The 21,783-nt window shown below is 65.2% G+C and overlaps 1 protein-coding gene across 1 annotated transcript; it reads right to left on the minus strand.

Moving 5' to 3' along the window:
- Positions 1-512: 512 nt before the first annotated feature.
- RBM38 (RNA binding motif protein 38) lies at positions 513-15,031 on the minus strand. The gene is made up of 4 exons (XM_026015063.2): positions 14,653-15,031; positions 13,804-13,927; positions 13,248-13,302; positions 513-2,119 (listed from the first exon to the last, which is right to left on the minus strand). The coding sequence occupies exons 1-4, from the start codon at positions 14,887-14,889 to the stop codon at positions 1,816-1,818; spliced, it is 720 nt and encodes a 239-aa protein (XP_025870848.1). The 5' UTR covers positions 14,890-15,031; the 3' UTR covers positions 513-1,815.
- Positions 15,032-21,783: the final 6,752 nt, after the last annotated feature.

The raw sequence follows: 21,783 nt of genomic DNA on the forward strand, positions 1-21,783 counted from the left end.
GCCACTCCCAGGACACCGAGTTGGTCAGTCCTCCTCTGGACATGCAGCAGGGTTGCAGGTGAGCAGCACCCAGGGTAGAGGGTGGGGGGGCGTCCAGTCCTCCCCTGGACGTGCAGCGGGTGAGCAGCACCCGGGGTGGGTTGGGAGGTGTCCAGTCCACCCCCCGACATGCAGCGGGGCCACAGGTGAGCAGCACCCGGGGCGGGGGTGGGGGTGTGTCCAGTCCTCCCCCAGATGTGCAGCGCCCGGGGTCGGGGGAGCATCCATCCCCTGCCAGCTTCAGCGATGAGGTGGGTGGTGATGAGGGCCCCGTCTGTCCCTTCCCTCTGGAGGCCCTTAGGCCCATGCGGGGCGGGGGCAGGGGGGGCTCAAGGAACTGATCGAATCCCCCCACCCCCAAGCTGTGACACCAGGTGTGACCTTGCCCCAGAGCAACACCCCCGTGATCACCGTGGCAGAGGGCGGGGACAGTGTTAAAGGCTCCCACTTGGAGAGAAAAACCAGAGACCAACTTTTTCTTTAAAGAAAACAAGTTTTATTTTTATAATCAGAACGTTCTAATAAAAATATTATTATAATATTAGCTACCTTTAACTTCTGGGCCTTGACTCTGTACCAGGCGTGCCGCGAAGTGCTTGCCCACGTCAGTCAGCCCCTGAGACCCCCCACTTCCCTGAGGTAGGTCCAAAGGAATACCCCCAGTGCCCCCACTCTGCGGCCCGCCCCTCCCGAATCCCTCTGCCAGTCTGGCCCTTGGCTCGCTCCCCTCCTCCGCTGAGCGGGGCCCCCCGATGGCCCCCGGAACATCTCACCTCCACCCAGGACTGAGCCCCCAGGGGAGGGGGGGGGTGTCTCAGCTCAGCCCCACCGCCCAGGCTGGTATACAGCAGGGGACACCACACGGGGGCAGGGCAGGTGCGGCTGTGTGGTTCTGCACTCGGGGACCCCGTCGCTGGCCAGGATGCTGCCTTCCGGCCCCTCAGCCGGCACCACCTCGGGCCCGGCTCCCCCTGCCCTTTGTGAACAAGGCGGGGACCAAGCTCTGAGACGACTTGCTGTCGCCTGCAGACGCCCGCCCCCCAGCTGGCAGAGGCTTTATCCCACGGAAACACTGTCACCGGGTTCCTCGGGCGGAGCCATCGACAAAGGTGTCTCTCCGAGTCAAAAATAGGTTCTGGATTCTTGGTGGTGGGAGTTCCGGTTGAAAAAATAGACTAGACATTCTGAAATCATCTTAGTAGCAAAACAACGACGGTAAGAAAAAGAGTTGCAGCTTTGACAGGAAAGGACGTCGCCAGCGGCCCTGCTGTGCCCGGGAGCCCCGGGCGGGGTGGGGTGCGGGCTGCGGTCTAGAAGATGCGGATTCCGGAGGCAGGTGCCCCCCGACACCTCCCACGGCGGCGGCTCGTGGATGCACCTGCGGCGCACGGCCTGCCCCCCGTGGTGCTCTCGGGCGGCCCCGGGCTAAGGCATCTCTGAGCAGGACGCGGTGTCTCCGCAGCCCAGCGGGCAGCCAGTCTGTGGAGGGTGAGAGGGCCCGGCCGGGTGCTGGGGGGACAGGCCTGGGGGCGCGGGGGGAGCGGGGACGGGCGAGAGGTGCAGGAAGAAGGCTGGCGGTGTGCGCGAGGTCTGGGTTGCATCTTCGAAGACCTTCCAGGCGTTCTTCCTCCCTAAGGCCGCCCTGGAGACACGGCGGGGCCTGGATTTATAAAGAAGCGGTCTCCAGTCCGTCCGGGGTCCCGCGGGGTCCCCGGAGACACACGTGGGGCCGCGCAGCCCGCAGCTGGCCAGCCGCCCGGCCGGCGTGTGGGTCCCTCACTGCATCCTGTCGGGCTGCAGCTGCGGAGGCTGGTACTGCACGAAGGCGGTGCCCGCGGGGGCCGCGGCCGACAGCGCCTGGGGCAGGGCGGCCGGGTAGCCGTAGCCCACGAAGCCGGCGGCTGTGGCGGGCGAGGCGGCGTAGGGGTACTGGTCAAAGGCGGCCGGCGGGTACTGGGCGTAGGCCGGGCTGGCCGGCGTGTACTCGATGTAGGGCGAGGACAGCGACGGGACCGGGGCAGCCGGGATCACCACACTGGGCTGGACGATGGCTTGCGGATAGATGTAGTGGGGGGTCAGCCTGTGGGCCAAACACAGAGGGTCAGGTGGCAGAGCTGGGGACAGCGGGCTCCGGCGGGGAGTGAGGGAGCGGAGTGAGGCTCCGTTCCCCTGCCCGGTCTATTCCTCATCTGTAAAATGCGGACAGCAACAACACACCAGATGTGCTCCTACCCCAGGGCCTTTGCACTGGCTGTTCCCACTGCCTGCCACCCACTTTCCCCGGCTGTCCAGAGCTCCCCTTCTCAAAAAGCCCTTCCCAGGCACCCCCAGCCCAACCCGACGCTCCACACTCCCGCCATCCCCCACAGGGTCAGCTATGTGATTTTGATGGGGCCCAGGTTTAAAAAGGACTTCTGATTTTCAGATGGTGTCAGCAAACAAGTCCGGCACGGGCTTCTGAGCATGGGTCCGTGGGACCCCACCCCTCCATGTCCCCGATTGACTCCCCAGTGTCTGCCACCTGCCAGGCGACACCCGCAGGATGTGCGGCCTAGCACGCCTTGCCCCGCACCCGGGAGCCTCACCGGGTCATTGACAGCAGGGCCCAGCCCAGGGCACGGCGAACATGGCTGAGTGAGCACCACGTGAGGGCGACGCACCAAGGGCGTCGACGAAGACAAAGAGGATGGGAGGGACCCTAGAAGCAAGGCCCAGGCAGCCCTGGGCCCCAAACACCCTCAACACACTGAGTGGTGGGACCTGCGGTCAGGCTGCCCCTCGGGTCCTCGTCCTGTCTCACAACAGACGGGGCTCAGGGGCTCGGGGGCTCCCAAGGCCACACAGCATCCCACACAGGGGACCTCTGAACCCGTGCACACCAGCCTTCCAGGCAGGGACGGGGTCCCACGTGTCGCCAGTGGGGAGAGGCTCAGGAAGGCAGGATCGGCGCGGCGCGGGCCTGCTGTGCCAACCAGCGCTGGGCGTCCCTGGGCGGGTGGCAGGGCCTCCCTGGGCGTCCCGGCCTGTCAGGTCCCAGCAGCCTCATCGGGCGGGATGGACCGGCTGTCGGCATCGGCCTCTCCTCACCCGCACGAGGGGCACAGGACAGGGGCAACAGGGAACCCCAACTCCTCCTCCCGGCACCTATCAGCCCCCACCCCCGGCAGGAGGAGCAGTTTTGAAAGACCAGGCTCCCGCCATTCCCTCCCACTCGACACTCAGCAGGGGTGGACCCTGGGGCGGCCTTGGGAGCAGGTGGACAGGAGGCAGGCGCCCCCCTTGCCCTCGCTCCGGCACCAAGTACGGAGCGGGCCATGGCAGCGTCCACGGGACCGGCGACCAAGCAGAGAAAGCCGAGCGTCCCCCCAGGGGACCGAGCAACACCCCACGTCCCTCCAGGGCCCGGCGCACACGGTGGTGGAGGCGACCAGGCGGCCTGCGCTCGGCCCACGCCTCCGCCCTCCACGTCGTCGGGAGAGCGAACCAGCAGCGGAACAGACGTGCTGCCTCTGCAAAACCTCGACGTGCGTGCTCCATGTGCCACCGTGGACGCTAAAACCGCCGGATGTGTATCTGCGACCACGTGAGGAGACGGAGGCTGACCCGGATGAAACCCCTGCTTTTACAGGTCCGAGAGGTGATGGAACGTTCTTGGCCCCATGTTCCGGGCGCTCAGGGGGATCTGGAGGCCGCCGGAGGGTGCTGCAGGGCCCTGCGGCTGCTACCGGGCGCACCGCTTCCCGGGCATAAGCAGGAATAGGGGCCGTGAAGCAGAAGGCACCCCCCACAGCGGGACAGACCCACCAACGGGGTGTGCCCAGGCCGCGACGAGCAGGGCCGCTGCCGCACGCCAGTGCGGTGAACCAGGCCGCACGCACTACAAACCCGAGGCAAGAGTGGTTTGTCAACCGCCAGGGGCTCCGCGAGGGGGCCAGGACGGAGAACAAGGGCCATCGGGGCTTCTCCTGGGGAGACGACAAGGCCCGGAGGAAGACGTGCCAGCGTCCACCCGCGTCTGCGAGCGCGCCTTGTGCCTGGAGGTGGTGGATGTTCGGGGACCATCCTTCCCCCCAAGGGCAGATCCAGAGGAACGAATCCTGCACCCGTGAGCCCCCCAGCGAGGCCAGAGCGCCCACAGGGCCTGGTGTGGGCAGGGCCGCAGCCCCGGGGCCCTGGGGGGAGGGAGGGGCAGGCCGGGGCACACCCACTCGACCCTGTCACCCTCACCACTGCCCTTTGCCCTCCTAGGTGGGGCAGCAACACCCCTGCTGACCACAGGCTGTGCCCCCCCCCCACACCCCACCCTCTGCTGTGCTTGTCAGGAGGCCTGGGGGACGGACACACCAATCATCCGACCCATGAACCAGAGGAGACCCATGAACCAGAGGTGAGACTGCAGGGAGTGGTCAGGGAAGGCCTCTCGGAGGAGGGAGCATCTGCAAGGAGCCCGGAAGACAAGACGGAGCTGGCTGCGGGGAACAGCATTCCCAGAAGGGGAAGAGCATGGAAGAGGCAGGTGCGTGCACTGCAGGAGCAGGCCAAGGTGCCTGCCTGTCCTCTGAGGCAGGCCTGTCCCGCCCCAGCAGCACGCACCCTGCATGCTCACGGCCCCCCTACCTGGGTCTGTACGTGCCACTGCCTCCCTGGAGCCCCCACCCCCAGGCGTCCTCCTGACCCCACCTGAGGCCGGCCCACGCCCCTGTCAGGAAAAGAGCAGAACGGAGCCACGACGGAGCGGATCTTGGTACAGCGCCCGCCAGGACGCCCCCGGCATCGTCAGGGCCCCTGCTTGGCTCCTGGAGCCTCATGAACATTCCTGAGTTTGAGGCCACGGAAGCCTAAAGCCCAGAACTTCTCCAAACATGGGCAGGGACACCCCTGCCGGAGACACCCCCAAGCGTTTGCTAAAAATGTGTCTCCCCTGCAGACGGAGGAGTCAGAGTCAGATGGCATCTGGGCATCTGCAGTTGGCGGCACCTGGGGACTCTGATGCCCACCCTCACGCCAGCAGCGCTGCCCAGACCCACGCCTCACGCCGCCACCCACTCCGAAGGACCAGGTCTCTGGCCACATGACCCCAAGGTCAGCCGGGGGGGCCGTGGTCACACGATGCAGACCTCTGTCCCGGCCAGCACAGGGACACTGCCACGTGGTGTGAGCAAATACTGTTTAGGTCGGGGAGGGAGGGAGCCCCTGTTGGCGGACGCACCAGGACAGTGCACATTGGCATCTGTTCACCCCCTTCCCTGGAGGGCTCTGCCCCCACCGCCCCTGCCCTCTGCATAAAGCCCAAGATAACTTAGATTTCACGCCACGAGAGGTGCCGTGTTACCCCATTTCGCAGAGATGGAAGCTGAGGCTCAGAGAGGCCCGGGTGACGTGCACGATCACACGCCGGGGAGTGGCAAAGCTGCCTGGGCCCTGTGCCCCCAGGGACGGGCTGCTGGCTGGAGCCTCGGGGGCCAGCCCAGGTCTCCGGGAGGCCACCCAGAGGGCAGAGCGGCGCCCGTCCTCAACCTGGCAGCCCCCAGTGCCTCTCCCCTGGAGAGAGGAGCTCAGCATCTCCAGAGACTGGGCCCAAGACAGGTGCGTGCGCCCAGACCGGGGTCCAAAGGAAAAGGAGGATTGGCAGGTCCTGCCACACAGCGAGGCCGGGACAGGTGAGTGGGGGGAGGAAGCCACAAGCCCCCCAGGAGGGGACAGGCCCTCAGCTCTGTGCGCTGGGAGGCCGGGGACGTCCACCCCAAGAGCGGGCTCCTCTCCGCCTGGGCAAGTGTGGCCCCTCCAGGACACCAGGCCATGCCTGGAACATTCCTGGTTGTCGCTTTCGTGACCAGATGCCCTGGCCCGGGTGGAGACGGAGGGGCGGAGCTGCAGGGGTGCAGGTGAGCTGCACACAGCCCACGGGGAACCCTCCGAGCTCCCGGTGGCCCCTCCCCAGGCCCGCACACGAGGTCCTGGCCACCGGGCACCCGGGGGGACAGGGCAGGAGTGTCCAGCCAGCTCCTCGCTGCCCAGAAAACTCGGGGTGCTGCCAGTCTCCACACGCCTCATCTTCAGGCCCCTGGAAAGGGCCCGGGCCTCATGACACCCTGTGCTGACCAAGGCTGGCCTGCCGGCCCTGCCCACACTCCCTCCGCCAGGCGCTCCTCACTCCCACCCTGGCCCCCCGAGTCTCCCCACCATCTCTCCAGGTCAAGCCTCCACCCACAACACATCATAGCAGGTCCACTGTCCCCACCTCTGTCCCCATCTGGTGGCCAGAGGATCATCTTAAGAGCATGAAGGAGAGCAGGTCCCCCCCAGGACCAAGCTGTTCGCCCCACGGCTTCCCACAGCACCAGGCCTCAACTTCCCCCAATTATTCTCACTCAGTGTCCTCACTCCCGCCACCTCCGGCTCCCTTCTGTTCCCCAGACTCAACGAGCGCCTCTACCCCAGGACCTTTGCACCTGCTATTCTCTCTCCTTGTTTGCTTCTTCCCACTTCCCTCAAACCTCACCTTCTCAGAGGCCTTCCCTGACCAAACCCCAGGCCAACACCAGCACACCCCATGCACCACCAGCTCTACTGCCTTCTTACGACCTGAAATCTGGTTATTTACTGTCTTGTTCTGCTGTTTCCTCCATGAAAACATAAGCCCTATGAGGAAAGGGACTGGGTCCCAAGCACTTAGCACATCACCTGTCGAGTGCAGGGGGCCCCTCCTGGTACTGCTGGCACCCAGGTGGCAAAGGAGCCTCCCCCAGGATTGCCGACCGTCTCCTGGGCCCTCCGAAGGCAACAGAGGCAGCCCTGCCTGGCACAGCCGGGGGACTCTGGGGAGGCGAGACCTGTCGGCTCAGTTCACGGCTGGCCTTGGGGCTTGCTCTGTGCCTGGCGGCCTCAGCTCTGCCTCTGTGGGTGGGATCCCCCCAAGGGGCTGCCCTGAGGATTTAAGGCTCTGCGTGCCCCAGAGCCGTCCAGGGGCCTGAGGGAGGGTGAGGACCAGCCCCTAGGAGAGCAGCTGGGAGCCCTGGAGCGACAACCGCACTGGCCGGGGGGACAGTCAGGCCCAGGGTCAGAAGCTAAAGGTCAGGTCACCAACGCCCACCAGGGCCACTCCTGCCCCGTGCGACCTGGGGTCTCGGGGCCTCACTCCCATCCCCCGGGGGCCGTGATGTCCGCTGGCGCCTGCAGCACCCCAATTAAAGACGCTGCTGACTTGGCCCCCAGGAGGCCCTGGGGTAGAGGCGAGAACCCTGAGTCTGAGGCCTGGTGTCTGGCCTGTTTCCCCCTCTGCAAGCCGAGGCTGCACTGAGCCCGACAGAGCGGCCCTGGGTCCCCGGAGCCCCCACAGAAGGCAGGGGTCTCAGGGCTCCGAGCAGCAGGGGCCGGGAAGGCCCGGGCACACGGGGTCAGCACCCGACCGCAGCCAAGGGCAGCAGCAGCAGGGACAACGGCCGGGGACAACGGCCACACGCCACACACTCAGAGCAAGACTCGGGAGGGAATCGCCAGGGCCCCGGAGGGACCCGTTTCTGAACACAAAGCCACCCCCAAAAATAAAAGCAAGAAAGGCAAATGAGCCCGTTTCACTTTTTCTGCCGTCTGGAGGTTTTCGCCCGCCGTGCTGGACGCGCAGGCAGCGCTGGGGGCGCGGGGAGGGGCCCCGAGAGGCCGCCAGCGCAGGCAGGAAACCGGGCCGTGTGGGAACCCCCACAGGGGACGCGAATGCTTCCCGGGGCCACCAGACAGCAGGCCCATGTGGGGGCGGTGGGCGCAGGACAGCGCCAGGCCCTGGCTCGCATCCCCACCCAACTTGTCCTAACCTGAAATCCTCCCGTTCCCCCAAACCTTCAGCCTCACCTGCCCCCCTTCCCCAAGGCCGAGCCACCCCTCCATGTGCTCAGCCCGGAGCTCTGAAAGCTTCCCGGCTCCTCTTCCACACATTCTTTAAAATGTACTCGGAATCCTGCAGCTGCTCACCCTGGCGTCGGAGCCAGCAGCACCACGGCCTTGCATGGGGACTGCGGGGGGGCTGCGGGGGACCTGCCTAGGAGGGCGCTTTCAGGACACAAGGGACCCAGCCCTCCTCCGCTCAGGGGCCCCCTCAGGCCCGCAGCCCTCAGAACAATCTAAAGGCACCCCTGGGCCCCCACTGCCCACTTCCTCCCGCTGCTCACGCTGGTGCTGCAGCCCAGTCGCCGCCCCCGCCTGCTGCCACCTGGTCCCCCTGCACACACCCCTCTGCTACAGGCCCCTCCGCACCCCCAACCTGGCTCTGCTCCCCGTCATCCCCACAGCACCCTCGGCCCTGCGACGGAGCATCTGCTGACCACACTGGCTGAATGCACCCCCGGCCTCCTCCTCCCACCACGTGGGGGTGGGGCATGAAGGCAGAGACCCCCACAACCCTCCAGGGCCCTCATCACGTCCATACGGACAACAGGGAAGCTGGGGCTCCCTGAGAAGTCACGGCAACGAGGCATCGCACACGCCGGTTGTGAAGAAGGCCCCCCAGGAAGCCCTCCTCCCCCCAGGGGGGCACACCCATGGGGGGGCTCAGACACCCCTCGGCCTCCTCTGTCTGTGCTCAGGCCCCGTGCCTCGGCCCGAGCCTGCTGGTCGGGGCTCTCCGGGCCTCAGCAGAAGGCCCTTCCTGCCAGGGCAGTGGGTCGGAGCGAGGGCTCATCCTCCAGGAGCCCCAGAGCCGCCCCGAGGGGCTGGTTTCTGTTCCAGCCACGGGGCAAACAACAGGTGCGCGCGGGCCGCCCCCGGGGGAGGGCCACACGCCAGCCCACGCCTCGCTCCAGTGGCTGCCAAACAGGAAGCTACAGTGTGGGGAGCAGGGCCACCCCAGGCACCCTGAAAGTAAAAACAAGCCAGGTGACGCCACAGCAGGCACCAGCTTCCTCCCAGCCCCCACGGCCTCCGGCTCTGACCTCACTTCCTGCCGCACCCCCAAGATGCTGACACCCCCCCAGCCTCTCCCACTCCCTCCCCACCCAACCCTTTATTTCCTCCTGATTATGAAATAATGGTACAAGCCCCAGAAGTCGCAAGGACGGCGCTGGGAGGTCCCGTGTACCTCCTGCACTGTCCCCCGGGTGGTGACATCACCCCGCGCGTTACCAAAACCAGGAACCCGATGCTGGCACGCCGTTAGCTAGGCTGCGGGCCCTGGGCAGGTGTTTTCTTGGTGTGTCCTGGTGTCAGCCCAGGACACTCTATCACATGTGCAGACGGCCCGCCCACCACGACACGCACCACACAGAACCGCTCCCCGACGGGGAACCGCCCCCGGCCAGCCACCCCAGCCCGCAACACTGGGCACCGCCTCGGGACCCTCGTGGGGCACAGAAGAGTTTTTAATAGTCTGACGTCCCCGCTGGAAAGGGAGCACCCACAGGTGGGGAACCGACTCTGTGTCTCTCTTACATAAAGCATCCTGGACACGCCTCCTGGCGTACAACACACCCAACATGAGGAGTGAATGAATGAATAAATGAATGACCCTTTACTCACACTGGTACCTTCCCGTCACTCCCCAGCCCCTCTCCTATCCCAGTAACCCAGGGATGGGCCCAGACCCCTGCCTCAGCGTGCACATATCCGTGGCCCCGTGATGGCAAGGGCAGTCACAAGGGGCACAGGGGTCCCAGAAAGTCAGGGCATGTGCCGCCCCCAAGAGGATTCCGGGGCAGTGGTCTGTCCTGGGGCGCCTGGCTCCGATTTGTTCGGAGCTGGCCAGGGGGAGGCAGCTGTTCACCGCCACCCCCCCCCCACTCCGACGTCGTGTGAGCTCGGGCCGGTTCCTCACCCAGCGCCGTCACAGGCCTTGTCAGGGCGCTGCGGGAGACGGTCACTGACAAACCCTGAGTCGTCCTGGGAAGGCCAGGCCCCAACCGGCTCTGCCCACGGGGGCCGCTCAGTGCTCAAGGCCGCCCTGTGTGGCTGCAGCATCCTGGTCCCCACCCCGCAGACGGGGAGATGAGCCCAGGCAGGCCCCGGGATCCTTGCTCCAGCACCCAGCGACGCTGCTATCTGGGACCCGGGGCCCGGCCGCATGCCTGGCACAGAGCGGGGCTTGTGGTCAACTGGCACGAAGGTCTCAGCAAGGCCCCCTTAAGAACGGGGGTGGGGGCTGTGCCCAGAGAAGCAGCTGGCCCTTCAAAAATAACCCAAGGAGAGGCTCCAAGTACAGCCAGGCCCAGGACAAACCTCAGATCCTGGCAGGCCTCGGGCCCAGGCCTGGACACACAGCCTCTGACACCAGGAGGTCCCTTCCAGGCCAGACCCAAGCTCTGCCTACACATGCGCCCTCTCCCAACAGCCCGGAACCTGCCTACCTGCAGGCTGCGGACGGTCCCACCGGGGCAGCTGAGACGTTCGCTGGACGGCCTATATGGAGGCCGGAGTCCTGTCATTAAATCCCTTGTCACCTGCCAAGGAAGGACCCTGCAAGCCTCAGGCCTTGGACCCCCCACGTATAATTCCGTGACACAGAGCCCACGGCAGGTCCCAAAAGACCCCGACCCACTTGGAAAAACCGAGGGCAGGGGCATCCCAGCAAGAGGCCTAACGTGTAAAACGTCTCGGGCGAACCTTCCGCACCGATGTGTCCGGCCCAGCGGGCGAGGCCTCGGCCATGGCCCTGCCCCAAAGTGGGGCCGTGGACTCTTTGGAGCCACCCAAGGCAGGGGATGGGAGCCAGGAAGGCTGTGGGGAAGTCCAGGCGGGCAGGAGAGGGGTTAACGGGCGCCAGCTCCCACCGTGCCCCCGGGTCCCACGGCGCCCTGGCCAGCGACAGGCCTGCCCCGCCACCAGCCCGCAGCGCACCACGCCGACTGCTGAGTCAGGCCGGCCGCGCTCCCGCCCGATTGTTCTTGTTCCGCAAAGACAAAAGACAAAAGGGACGCTGACGGCCCAACTCTCCCAGCTGAGGGGCGCTGCGGGGAGGACAGCTGACCCCGGGCCGCCCGGCCCCAACCCCCGGGCCAGCACCCCCGGGGCCCCACCCGCCACCCTGCGGCCCAGAGCAAGGCCTGGTGGGAGGCGGCGTGACCCGGAGAGGCTTCGGTCCGCTGGCCGCTGGCAACGAGGAGCTGGACGGTCCCTCTGACCCCTTGTGCCCGTTGGGTCCCCGCCCCTTGGCAACCAGCAAACAGAACTGGCCGCCTCCTCATTGTCACGGGTATCCGGTGCCAGCCAGAGATCTAGTTACAAAACACCGTCACCTGAAGTCGGGAAGACGCCGCGGCAAAAGCCGGGTTGACCCCCGCCCCAACCTCACGTGGGTGGCACTGGGGGTGCCATGAGGGCAAGGCCGGGGCACCCTTCCTACCCGCCCACCCCAGAGAGCGGCGGTGCAGTGTGGCCTCGGAGCCAGCCAGCCCGGTTTCAGATCGCGCCACTCAGGGCGCCCTGGCGGTCTGCGAACCTGTCTCAGCTTCCTCATCTACGGAGTGAGGAGCACGTCAGTCCTGACCTCAGAAGGCTGCTGTGAGGACAGGAGGAAAGGGGAGCAGGGGCACGGAGCCCCACGCTCGCACCATGGAAAGCGCTTGGTTTCGGTCGGGGGAACAACAGCCGAGGCACCTGGAGGCTCCAGAAGAGGCCGCTGGCCGAACAGGCCCAGAGGGAACCGGGATTTGAACCCAGGTCTGCAGGCTCCAGAGGCCGCGTCCTGACAGTTACTGGAGCCTTAGAGACAGGCTCAGAGGACCAGTGAAGACCTAGAACTTGGGAGGGGAAGGCACTGCTGCATTTGAAGCAACAAGAGCTGCAGGTGCTCCAGGCCTGTGCCCCAGCTCTGCGGGGCCAGCACCCGCCCCACCCCACCCCAGGCGCCGGGGATGGACCTGGGGAACAGAGCCAAGGCTACAGAAAATGAGGAACGCCCTCCCCCTGTGACCTAAACTCCAAAGAGGAAGGACCTAGGGTGATGGCAGGTGTCCCCAAATAGCTTCCAAGACGGCTCCAGACACTGATGAAGCTGATCCCGGGGCCAGAAGGAAACCCAGAACCACCTGCTCCCAGCCGCCCCCGGGCTCCGTCTCCGGAGAACAGACCAAGCAAGAGCTGAGCTCCCACACACGCCAATCCACGCCAAGGCCACCACGCAGACACAGATGCTGCCTGTCTGGGCCAGCACCCCCAAATCAGAGGCATGCAGCAACTCCCCGGCCATCTGTCTGACCCGCTCCGTGTCCCCACCCACCCCAGCCCAGCTCCCACCCCTGCCAGCGAGCCAGGTTGCTCCTCTTTCCAGGGCAGACACACACTCACACAACTTGAAGCACACGACCTAGAGCCTGGGATGTGGTCTCTGACAGCTCAAGTGCTAGTGTCCTAACAGCGACCACCTGTTTTATAACTGCCCTCATCACTCCCCCCCTCCCAGCCCCCAACAATCAACCTGCTCCCGGCACTGGGGCACACAGCCGACATCAATCATGGTGCCGGGAAGTCACACCGCATGGCAGGCTCCTTTGTGCCCCTGAAGTGTGTGTGTCTTTCCACGAGCAGCTGCCAAGACTTATTAGAAGTTTAAAAAAAAAAAAAAAAAAAAAAACAGCGAAGGGAGGATGGGATGAGCACGCCTGACAAAAGGCCCACAGGCCCGGCCACTCAGGCTGGACAGCTGGCCCCGGTGCGGTCTCACCTGCTGCAGCTCTCATAAACACCAGACCCTGGATGGCAGTGACCTGCCGCCACCATCTGTCACCCACCAGAGCGGGTCACCAGGCACCCTGACAAGAGCCCAGCCGCCGGTTCCACGGAATGTGGGGCACACTCCCAGAGCTCATGTGCCCCCAGTAGGCCCATCCTAAGCGCTCCACCCACACAACTCCCAGATGCCATCACCACCCCCGTTTCCCAGGGAAGAACACTGAGGCACACACGGAACCGTGCCACCACGTAAGCTACCAGAGGTCACACAACTCATCAAAGGGAAGCCAGGATCTGAGACCAGGCTGTCAGGCTGTCAGGAGTGGAGAAGTGCCCCCCGCCCTCCCAACCCCTAGAACGCAATCACATTTCTGGAAGATCAGAGAAAGTGATGGTTCTCAGACACGGGAAGGTGGATTCGAACATGACAACCAAAGCTGTGGGGCTGGCGGTCCTGGGGTGAGACTCCCTGGGACCAAGGGGCGCCTGTGGCCTGCCCCGGCTGTCCTGCCACCCCTCCTCCAGCCCTGCCCCCAGCAGCCACATCCACTCACCCATAAGTCCGCTGGATCAAGGTGGGGTGCAGCTGCTGCACGCCGATGGCAAAGCCTAAAACCAGACACCAGTTAGAGGCTCGGCCTCACCAGGGGAGCAGAAACACACAGCCCTACCCATCCACCCCCCCACCCCCCAACAAAAGTTGGAGATAGATAACGGGCTTCCCCTACACTCCCAGGCCACCCTCCTCCCACCCACCGGAAAGCTCCCTGCCGAAGCCAGCCCAGGGAGAGCCCAGGGGGCAGGGCAGCAGCACCCTCTGGGTGTGGGTCCTCATCTCCAGCCCCGAGGACCAACTTCCTCCTTCCCTCGGGGACACCCAATGCGCCGTCCTCCCCTTGCCCCACTGGAACATGTGCCCAGACGCAGGGGTCCAGCTCCCAAGCTAGAGGATGACGGCCCTGTGACGGCTCTGCGAGCACATGATAGCTGACAGCCACTCCTGGGGCCGGGCCGGGGCGGGGTAGGGGGGGGCCTCTTCCACGGCACAGATACCAGCACTGAATATAGCAATCGAGGCGAGCCAGGGAAGGAGATCACGGGCTCTCTCACCCGTCTGGAGGCTCCTCGGCTTGGCGCCCAGATACGCCAGGTTCACATTGGCCTTGCGGCCGTCGATGTTGGGGTTCGGGTCTTTGCAAGCTCTCTCAGCCGCCGCCCGGTCGGCCATGGTCACCTGCATGAGCACAGGGGCATCAGGGCTTTCCCTTAGGCGCTGGGAGGAGCACAGGGCTGCCGGCTCTGGCTAGGGGCGCCCACTTCCCCCTTCCCCCTTCCCCCTCCAGGTGGTGGGGGGCCCTCCCCCTCCCACTAAGGTGCCCCTGGTGAATCTCTGCTCCCTCCGAGCTCCCGCGCTGGGAAACCTGCCTTCAAGGACAGAGCTCCCCGGGGGACACAGGGCACCCTCCCCCCTCCCCCTCCCTCTCCCCCGGGGGGGGGAGGGGCAGCCCTCCTGCCTGCCTGTGGGGGGGGGCTGGGGGGCACTGCTTAGAAGGGAAACAGGACACAAGTCTCCAAGTCGTCTCCGACTGGAGCTGATGTTTATTGGGGCCCTGAGCGGGACTCCCAGGACGCCGTGAGGGAGGGGGTGCCCGCGGCCTCCAGGGCGCCCCGGGGGGAGCCTGAGCTCGCGCCTGCTTGTTGCTCCAGGAAGTCCTGGCAGCGGCCGACCGTCCCCAAAACCTCCCCGCAAACTCCCAAGTGCTAATTGGCCGCAGCGGCTCCGCCTCTGAAGCCGGGAGCGGGGTGGGGTGGGGGCAGGGCGGCGGGCGGCGGGCGGCGGAGCGCGCACCTCGGCGCGGAGCCCGGGCGGGGGCGGCAGGTGCGGGGCGCGCGGGGCGGGGGGGGGGCGCGGGGCGGGGCGGGGCGGGGGGCGCGCGGGGCGGGGCGGGGGCCACTTACGAAGCCGTAGCCGCGGGACTTGCCCGTCTGGCGGTCGGTGATGACCACGGCCTCCTCGATGTCCCCGAAGCCCTCGAAGTACTTCCTGAGCGAGGCGTCGGTGGTGTGGTAGGGCAGGCCGCCCACGAAGATCTTGGTGAACGTGGTGTCCTTCTGCGAGCCGTGCATGGCGCCGGGGGCGGCCGGGGGCCGCGGGAAGCCCGCGCTCGGGGCGCACGGCGCGGGCTGCAGCAGCATGGGGGGGCCCCACCGCCTACGGCCCCGGGCCGCGCGGCGCCGCGCTCATGGGCGGGGCGGGCAGCGAGCAGGGCAGCGGCGGCGCCGCTCCGGCCCCCGGGCCCGTCCGCTCGCGGGGCCGCTCCCGCCTGCGCCCTGGATGCGCTGCGCTGCGCTCCGGCCGGCGCTGCGGACACTCTGCGCCGCGCCGCCCGCCCCCGGGCTTTGTAGGCGGCCCCGCCCCCCGCCGCCGCGCCCCGCCCCCGCCGCCGCTCGCCCCGCCCCGGGCGCGCAGGGGCCGCCGGGAATCGTAGTCCGGGCCGGGCCCAGGGAGCCCGCCGCGGGGGGGGGGGGGGCGGGGGCTGCCCCGTGCGCGCCCCCCGGAGTCCAGCCCCGCCCTCGTGGCGCGCACAGCCTGGTGCACGAGAGGGGAGCGGTGACCGGCATCAGGTGTCCCGAGCCAGCGCTTGCCACGGGGCACGCAGGCTACGGCAACCATCGCGTATAACAGGTGAGATGACCCTGGATTCATCTACAAGTGACATTCACTCGCCGAAAGCCTCCCAGGGCCCCTCGTGCGGCAGGCACGGCAGGATGGGGCCGCCCGATGCCCGGCACCGACACCCTCGCTCCGCGGACAAGGCAGCGTCGAGCCCACAGTGCACAACCGGGAGGGATGCAAGCCAGGGACCTGCCATCCGGGAGGGTCCCCGGAGGAGGCGGCTCTGGCCCCTGCAGCCCGGCCCGGCCGTCTGCGCGGAGGTGGACGACCCTGCCGCGCGGCAGCCCGGCCCCTCTGTCCCGTCCCCAGCCGCGGAAGCGGCCCATGCCGGGGCCTCCGTGAGCTCCACACCAGGCAGGACCCGCCACGGAACTTGTTCCAAGTCTTTAGAAATTTCATAGCAAACCCAGCGTGGGGCCCTTCTGAGCTCGGGGCCCCAGCACCTGCGCTCTCCGCTGGGGGGTGGGGGGGTCCCACCTCCACGCGGTGCAGAGCGTGGCTCTGGGCGCCCCAAACTCTCCGCACGTCCGTCCGGGCACAGCTGTGCACCCACTTGTACGGTGGAGACCCGCGGCGCTAAGTGGGGTCCCTTCGGGCCGACTCTGTGACCCTTGAGCCTCCTCTGGGGCCGAGGGATACAGGCCGGGGCCTGCGGGACTGGGGGTGGCGCGGCGGGGAGGCGAACCACGTCCCCTAGTCTTTCGGGCGGTTACCGGCACCTGCTGAGTCCAGGCCCTGGGCCCCTGGGCCCTCCTCGCCCGCCTTCTGCCCGCCCCGTCCCATCTAACTCCTGCCTCGGCCCTGCGGCTCCTGCTCCTCCCACACCCCAGGCACAGTCCTGCCTCCTCCAGGGCCTGGGCCTCATTCTGGGGCTCTTCATCCTGCCTTCTCACCCCCTTCGCTGTACTTCTTTCCCGAAGCCCTGGTTGCCTGCACCTGCCTGTACGGCCTCCCTCTTCTGCTCGGAGGGACCTTGGACGTCTTGCTCGAGCGGCAAGGCCTGGGAGGCAGGGGGCCCTCGGCAAGTGTTTGCTGAGTGAATGCACGATGGAACGGGGGTGAGGCAAGCTCTGCACGGGGTTTTCCAGAGCGCCCCCTGGAAACTTTTAGGTGAGGCCCAGACTTCTTTCCGAGAGGCCAGGGAGGGCGCCAGCAGCCGGCCGCGTGATCTGGGGCGCGCTGAGCGCCTTCGCCGGCCTCAACCTCCCCTGGCGCGGCGGACGGGGCCTCTCAGAGGCCACCCAGCCTCGGCCGGACAGACCCGGGCGGGGCGGGCGGCGCCTTGGCCCCGCGGCGCCCTCCGCCGAGACTCTCCGCCTACAAGTCCCAGAGCCGCCCGCGCCCGGCCCCGCCCCCCGCCCCGGCCCCGCCCCCGCGCCCCGGGCCCCTCCCGGCGAAAGCCCCGCGCGGCAGGAGCGCCGGCCTGGAGCGCGGCTGCACGCGGGGCGGCGGCGGCTGCGGAGCACGTGCTGGCGCCGCGGGGTCCGGGGCTCCCCAGCCGGGGGGGGCCGCCCGGGGCGGGAACACGGGCTCGGGCGGGGCGGGGCGGCCGCGTGCACCTCGCGCCCCTGCCCGGCCCGGGCCCGCGTGCGCCCGAGCGCGCTGGTGCCTGGAGTGCGTGGGGCGGGAGGGGGCCTCACCGGTTCAGCCTGCGGCCCCTAGTAGGGTCCTGCATTCCCCACCTCTCCTCGCGCCAGGTGGCCCCACGGGCCCCCGCTTCGCCTTGGGAATCAGCCCTTCCCCCAGCACATCCTTAATGGCCCATCAGGTGTCAGGCCAGGGCTCCAGGCCTCAGGACAGGGCGGGCAGGAAACAAGCAGACACCCCCCCCACCACCACCACCACCTCCAGGGCTTACATTTCATTTCCGGGGAGTGGAGAGACCATGAATGAATAGAATGGTGAATAGTAGGTGTAGGTTTAGGTTTAGGTAGGTTTTTCTAGTCCAGGGGTGGAAGGGGGACACCGAAGAGGAGCAGACAGTGATACCTGTTCTCGAGAGTCAGGGAAGGCCTGTGGGATTGGTGACAGCCAGGGCCCCTGGAGGACAGGGGACGGCAGAGAGAAGGGAATGCAAAGGCTCAGAACACTTTTTGAGTGTTGGGCACACACACCGCCAATGATGATGAAGTTCCTTTGTTTGGAGCTGGGTCCTTGACTAGGTGACTTACACAGATTAGATGATTTAAGCTCAAAATAATCATTATCATCAGTGGGTACTACTAGCCCAGTTTTAAGAGGGAGGGCGGCGAGGCTCAGAGTGGCTTCCCCAAGGCCACGGAGGGCAGCAAATGGTGGCCAGTCCACTGTCCCATTTATTCTTCGCACAGCCTTTAATGGAAGACTTGTCTGCTCTGGTTGAAGGCTGCGCAGGTGGGACCTCAGAGATGTCAAGCGAAGCGAGAGAGAATGAAACAGAAGTCGGGGAAGGACCAGACTCAGGACCCTACTCTGCAAATGCCAGCCCTTGTCTGAGAGCATGCCTGGGTGAGGGCCCTTGTTGTGGTCGAATTGTGTCCCCCCCAAAATGAGTTCACATCCTAATCTCTGGTCCCCATGAATGTGACCTTACTTGGATGTAGGGGCTTCTTTAATAATCTAATCAATTTAAGAGAAAGTCATATTGGATTAGTATGGGGCCTAACACCATGACTGTTGTCCTCACAAGAAGCCCACGTGAAGATGCACACACCAGTGACAACAGAGCAGAGGCTGGAGAGATACACGGGCCAGAGAGCACCGGCTGCAGAGTACAGCCCCACAGACGCCCTGACTTTGCACTCGTGGCCTCTAGGGCTGCGTTGGGGCAGCCCCACGAGACTCCGGCGCTGGAGGGACAGGCAGGGCAGAGCCCGAGCTGATGGAATCCCACAGCCTGTCACTCTTGGGATGGGGAAGCGCCGTCAGGGCCATAGGGGGAGGGGTGGGCCCCCCAGTGTCCTCCCAGGACTCAGGCTTGGGAGGCAGCTCTGCTCCCCGCCTTCCTGCTCAGCTGGGGAAGGTGGGGATCCAAGGGTGCCAGGCGCGAGGAAAACACTCAGGAGAGGTGTGCGGAGGGGGGCACGGAGCACAGCCAGAAGGCGGGGAGCGGGGGGCACGCGGAGGGATCCCCAAAGCCTGCACGGAGGCCCGAGTGACTTGGGGTTTCTGTGGATTCAGGCCGGGGGTGCATTCACCTCAAAGCCAGGCTGCAAGGTGGAAGCGTGCGGGCACCCTGCTGCCACCTCGGCCCCAACTGGAGGCTTGGGGGACCCCAAAATAAAACATCAACATGACAAACAAAAGAGGAAGCGAGGGGGACCTCCGCTGGCCAGCGACTTTCACACATCCCTTAAGCCCGATTGGCCTGTTTCGGGGGGCCCCCCTCGACAGGTGGTGAAAGCCACTTTCTTTGCAGGCTGTGGGGGGCCAGGCGGGGAGAGAGAGGGCAGGCCAAACCCAGACAGCCCTACGTTCGTGTCCTGCACACATCACACGTCTGCTGGTGACAACCACGTCCCCAGGCCTCAGTCTCTTCAGCTCTAAAATGGGTGTAATGGTAGCAGCTTCGTCACAGGGGCCCATGGGAAGCTGCAGGAGGAAAACACAGAAAGTGCTGAGGTCATCCTCACACTGAGTGGGAACTCAGTAAATGCAGACTCCTGCAATTTTCGTTTTTTTTCCAGCACGCCTCGGCTCCAGCCTACACAGCAGCCTGGGGCCAGGTGGGGAGGTGGGGCCGCGCCAGCCCCTCCCACGCAGGCTCCTTCAGGCCTTCCCAATGCCTGGGGGCCGCAGTCCCAAATCCCGCTGTTGGAGATGGCCTCCGGCCCCCAGCCAGCTAGAAAGGCCCAGCCTGCCCCTGCAGGCCGAGTCCCCTCTCGGGGGCCCTGGGCAGTCTGCAGAGGCCTAAGGCCCCTCCTCCGAAGATGGTGTCAAACAGCGAAGTGGCTAGAGATGCAAAGGAAAATAATCACATTAAAATGCAGCTATTAGGGACGCCTGGGTGGCTCAGCGGTTGAGCATCTCCTTTGGCTCAGGGAGTGATCCTGGAGTCCTGGGATCGAGTCCCCCATTGGGCTCCCTGCAAGGAGCCTGCTTCTCCCTTTGCCTGTGTCTCTGCCTCGCTCTCTGTGTCTCTCATGAATAAACAAATAAAATCTTTTAAAAAAAATAAATAATAAAATGCAGCTATTAAAATATTTTTTAAAAAAACCATAAGCGTGTGAGATAGGAAGGCGTGTGCTCTTTTGCTGATGCATTAAGCCGCAAGAGCCGATGGTGGCTGTGAGGAGGCTGCGGTCGTGGAAGGGCCACGAGCGAGATGTCCTCGAGCACACGCCTCCCGTGGCAGAGCTGCTGGGTTTCGGGGGTTGGGGTCACCACACCCGCTCCCGGGGGTCACCTGGGTCAGTCCGACCCCAGGAAGAAGAATTTTTTTTTTTTTTTTTTTTTGCCATCGAGTTCACAGAGCTTGAATTCTGGCCCTGGGCTGGGTGGACCTGGGGGCCCCCTCCTACAGCTGCTCTAACAAGTTACCCACATTTTATGGCTTAAAGCAACATGGATTTACTCTCTCGTTCTCCTTACTCTGGAGGTCAGAGCCCAAAGGGGGTCTCACCGGATAGAGTCAAGGTGTTGGCAGGGCTGGCTCCTTCTGGAGGCTCTGGGGGGCAATCCGAGCCCTGCCCCGTCTCAGCTTCTGGAGGCTGCTGGGTTCGTGGCTTGGGGCCCCTGCCCCCAACTTCAGGGCCAGCTGCCCGGGGTCTGTCTCAGGCCACACCACCCGGACGCTCTCTCCCTCTGCCTCCTGCTTCCCCTGCTAAGTGGAAGGTGATCTCCCTGTCTCAAGGTCCGGAGCCTTACTCACCTCTGCGACGACCCTTTGCCACGTGGGCAGCACGGAGAGCAGTGGCCCCCTTTGGAGCTAACGGTGGGGTTTCCTCAGTGGACATCCCAGGGCAGGGCACCGCCTCGGTGAACCTTAGAAAGGTGGCCAGTGCTGATCTGAAAACGTGGATCCACTCCCCGGCGATTCCCCTGCTGAAGGCCGCACGCTTTCTGGCACTGCACAGGTTAGCGGGTGTGCCGGGAAGCCCCTTGGCCCGGCGTGCGTGAGGCTTCAAGAACTCCGTGACAGCCAAGGCCAGGCAGAGGCCGAGCCTGTCTGTGCCATGGGAGTGAGGGTGCCGGCCTGGTCCCCAGGGAGCCCAGGAGTGTGCTGGTGAAAGTGCCTGCAGGTACGGCGTGGACCCGGGGTCCGTGTTAGGGTGGGGGACACCATGTCACACAGTTGAGAAGCGAATGGCTACCTGGGAACACTGTCCTGGTCAGCTTGGGCTGCTGTGAAGACCACATGCTGCGGGGGTTAAAGACAGAAATTACTTCCTCACAGGTCAGAAGTCAAGATGAAGGTATTGGCAGGGTTGGTTTTTTATGAGGCCCCTGTCCTTGGCTTGCAGGTGACTGTCTCCTCCCGGTGTCCTCACGTGGTCTTTCCTGTGTGTCTGTGTCCTGATCTCTTCTTAGAAGCCATAGTGATGACCTCACTGAATTTAATCACCCCTGTACCGACCCCAACTCCCAGCGTGGTCACACTCTGATGCATTGGGGGTTGGGACTCACCACAGGAATTTTGGCGGAGGGGACACAATCCAGTCCATACTGTATACCTACCTCGCTTTTGCAGGCAACTCAGAATTGTGCTTGGGGCCTCCCATGCTGGTCAAGGGGCCCCTCCTGCAAAGTCCCCCGAGGCGGCCAAGGACTGGGGTCATGTTGCACGAGGTCCCACATGAGATGGAGACCTCCGGCATCATGGGACATGCCTTGAACCTAAAGACAGTGGGGAACACGTGCCTCAAATAATTCCCTCACTAAAACTCAGCATCTACTGCACTTTTGCTTTAAAGGTCAAGCCCAGTGTTGGAAAGATCCAGAATGGAAATGATGGCCTACCTGGAGCTGGAGGAGGCCCAAGGTCAGGAAGGGTGGGGCTCAGCCCTGCTGAGGAAGGCCCCGGGGTGCAGAGAGTCCCAGCCAGCCCCTTCAGGCCTTGGGGTGATGGTGACACTGCCCACCCCGCTACCAGGGGCCGAAGGGCCCCAAGTTTCCGACCTGTCCTGCAGGAAGCAGCATTGCCAGTGCCTGGATGACCCGAAGGGCAGTGTGGGTTTGGCACGCGGGGTGCTGGTGGCTGAGCTGCTTCTCAGCACTTCCATCCGCCCCCCTCCTCACCCCCCACCCCAGGGGGAAACTCCAAGGATAAGCTCGCCTGCCAGCTCTCTTTAGGGGCTGACTCACGTTTTAAGCAAGTAAGCAACAGGCTTTTATTTGCTTTGGAAACAGCCCTCACCTTAGTAGTTCTCTGAATATTGATGCAAAATTCACGACAGACTTAGTTACAATAGGCTCTAAGATGAGTTGCTCGGCGT

Source organism: Vulpes vulpes, chromosome 14 (assembly GCF_048418805.1).
Source record: "Vulpes vulpes isolate BD-2025 chromosome 14, VulVul3, whole genome shotgun sequence".
NCBI lineage: Eukaryota > Metazoa > Chordata > Mammalia > Carnivora > Canidae > Vulpes > Vulpes vulpes.

Coding starts and splice junctions, on each gene's coding strand:
- RBM38 (XM_026015063.2), bottom strand. CDS start 14,889: ATGCTGCTGCAGCCCGCGCCGTGCGCCCCGAGCGCGGGCTTCCCGCGG. Junction 13,928..14,652: donor AGTCCCGCGGCTACGGCTTC/GTAAGTGGCCCC, acceptor GTGCTCATGCAG/GTGACCATGGCCGACCGGGC. Junction 2,120..13,247: donor TTGATCCAGCGGACTTATGG/GTGAGTGGATGT, acceptor TTTGGCCCACAG/GCTGACCCCCCACTACATCT.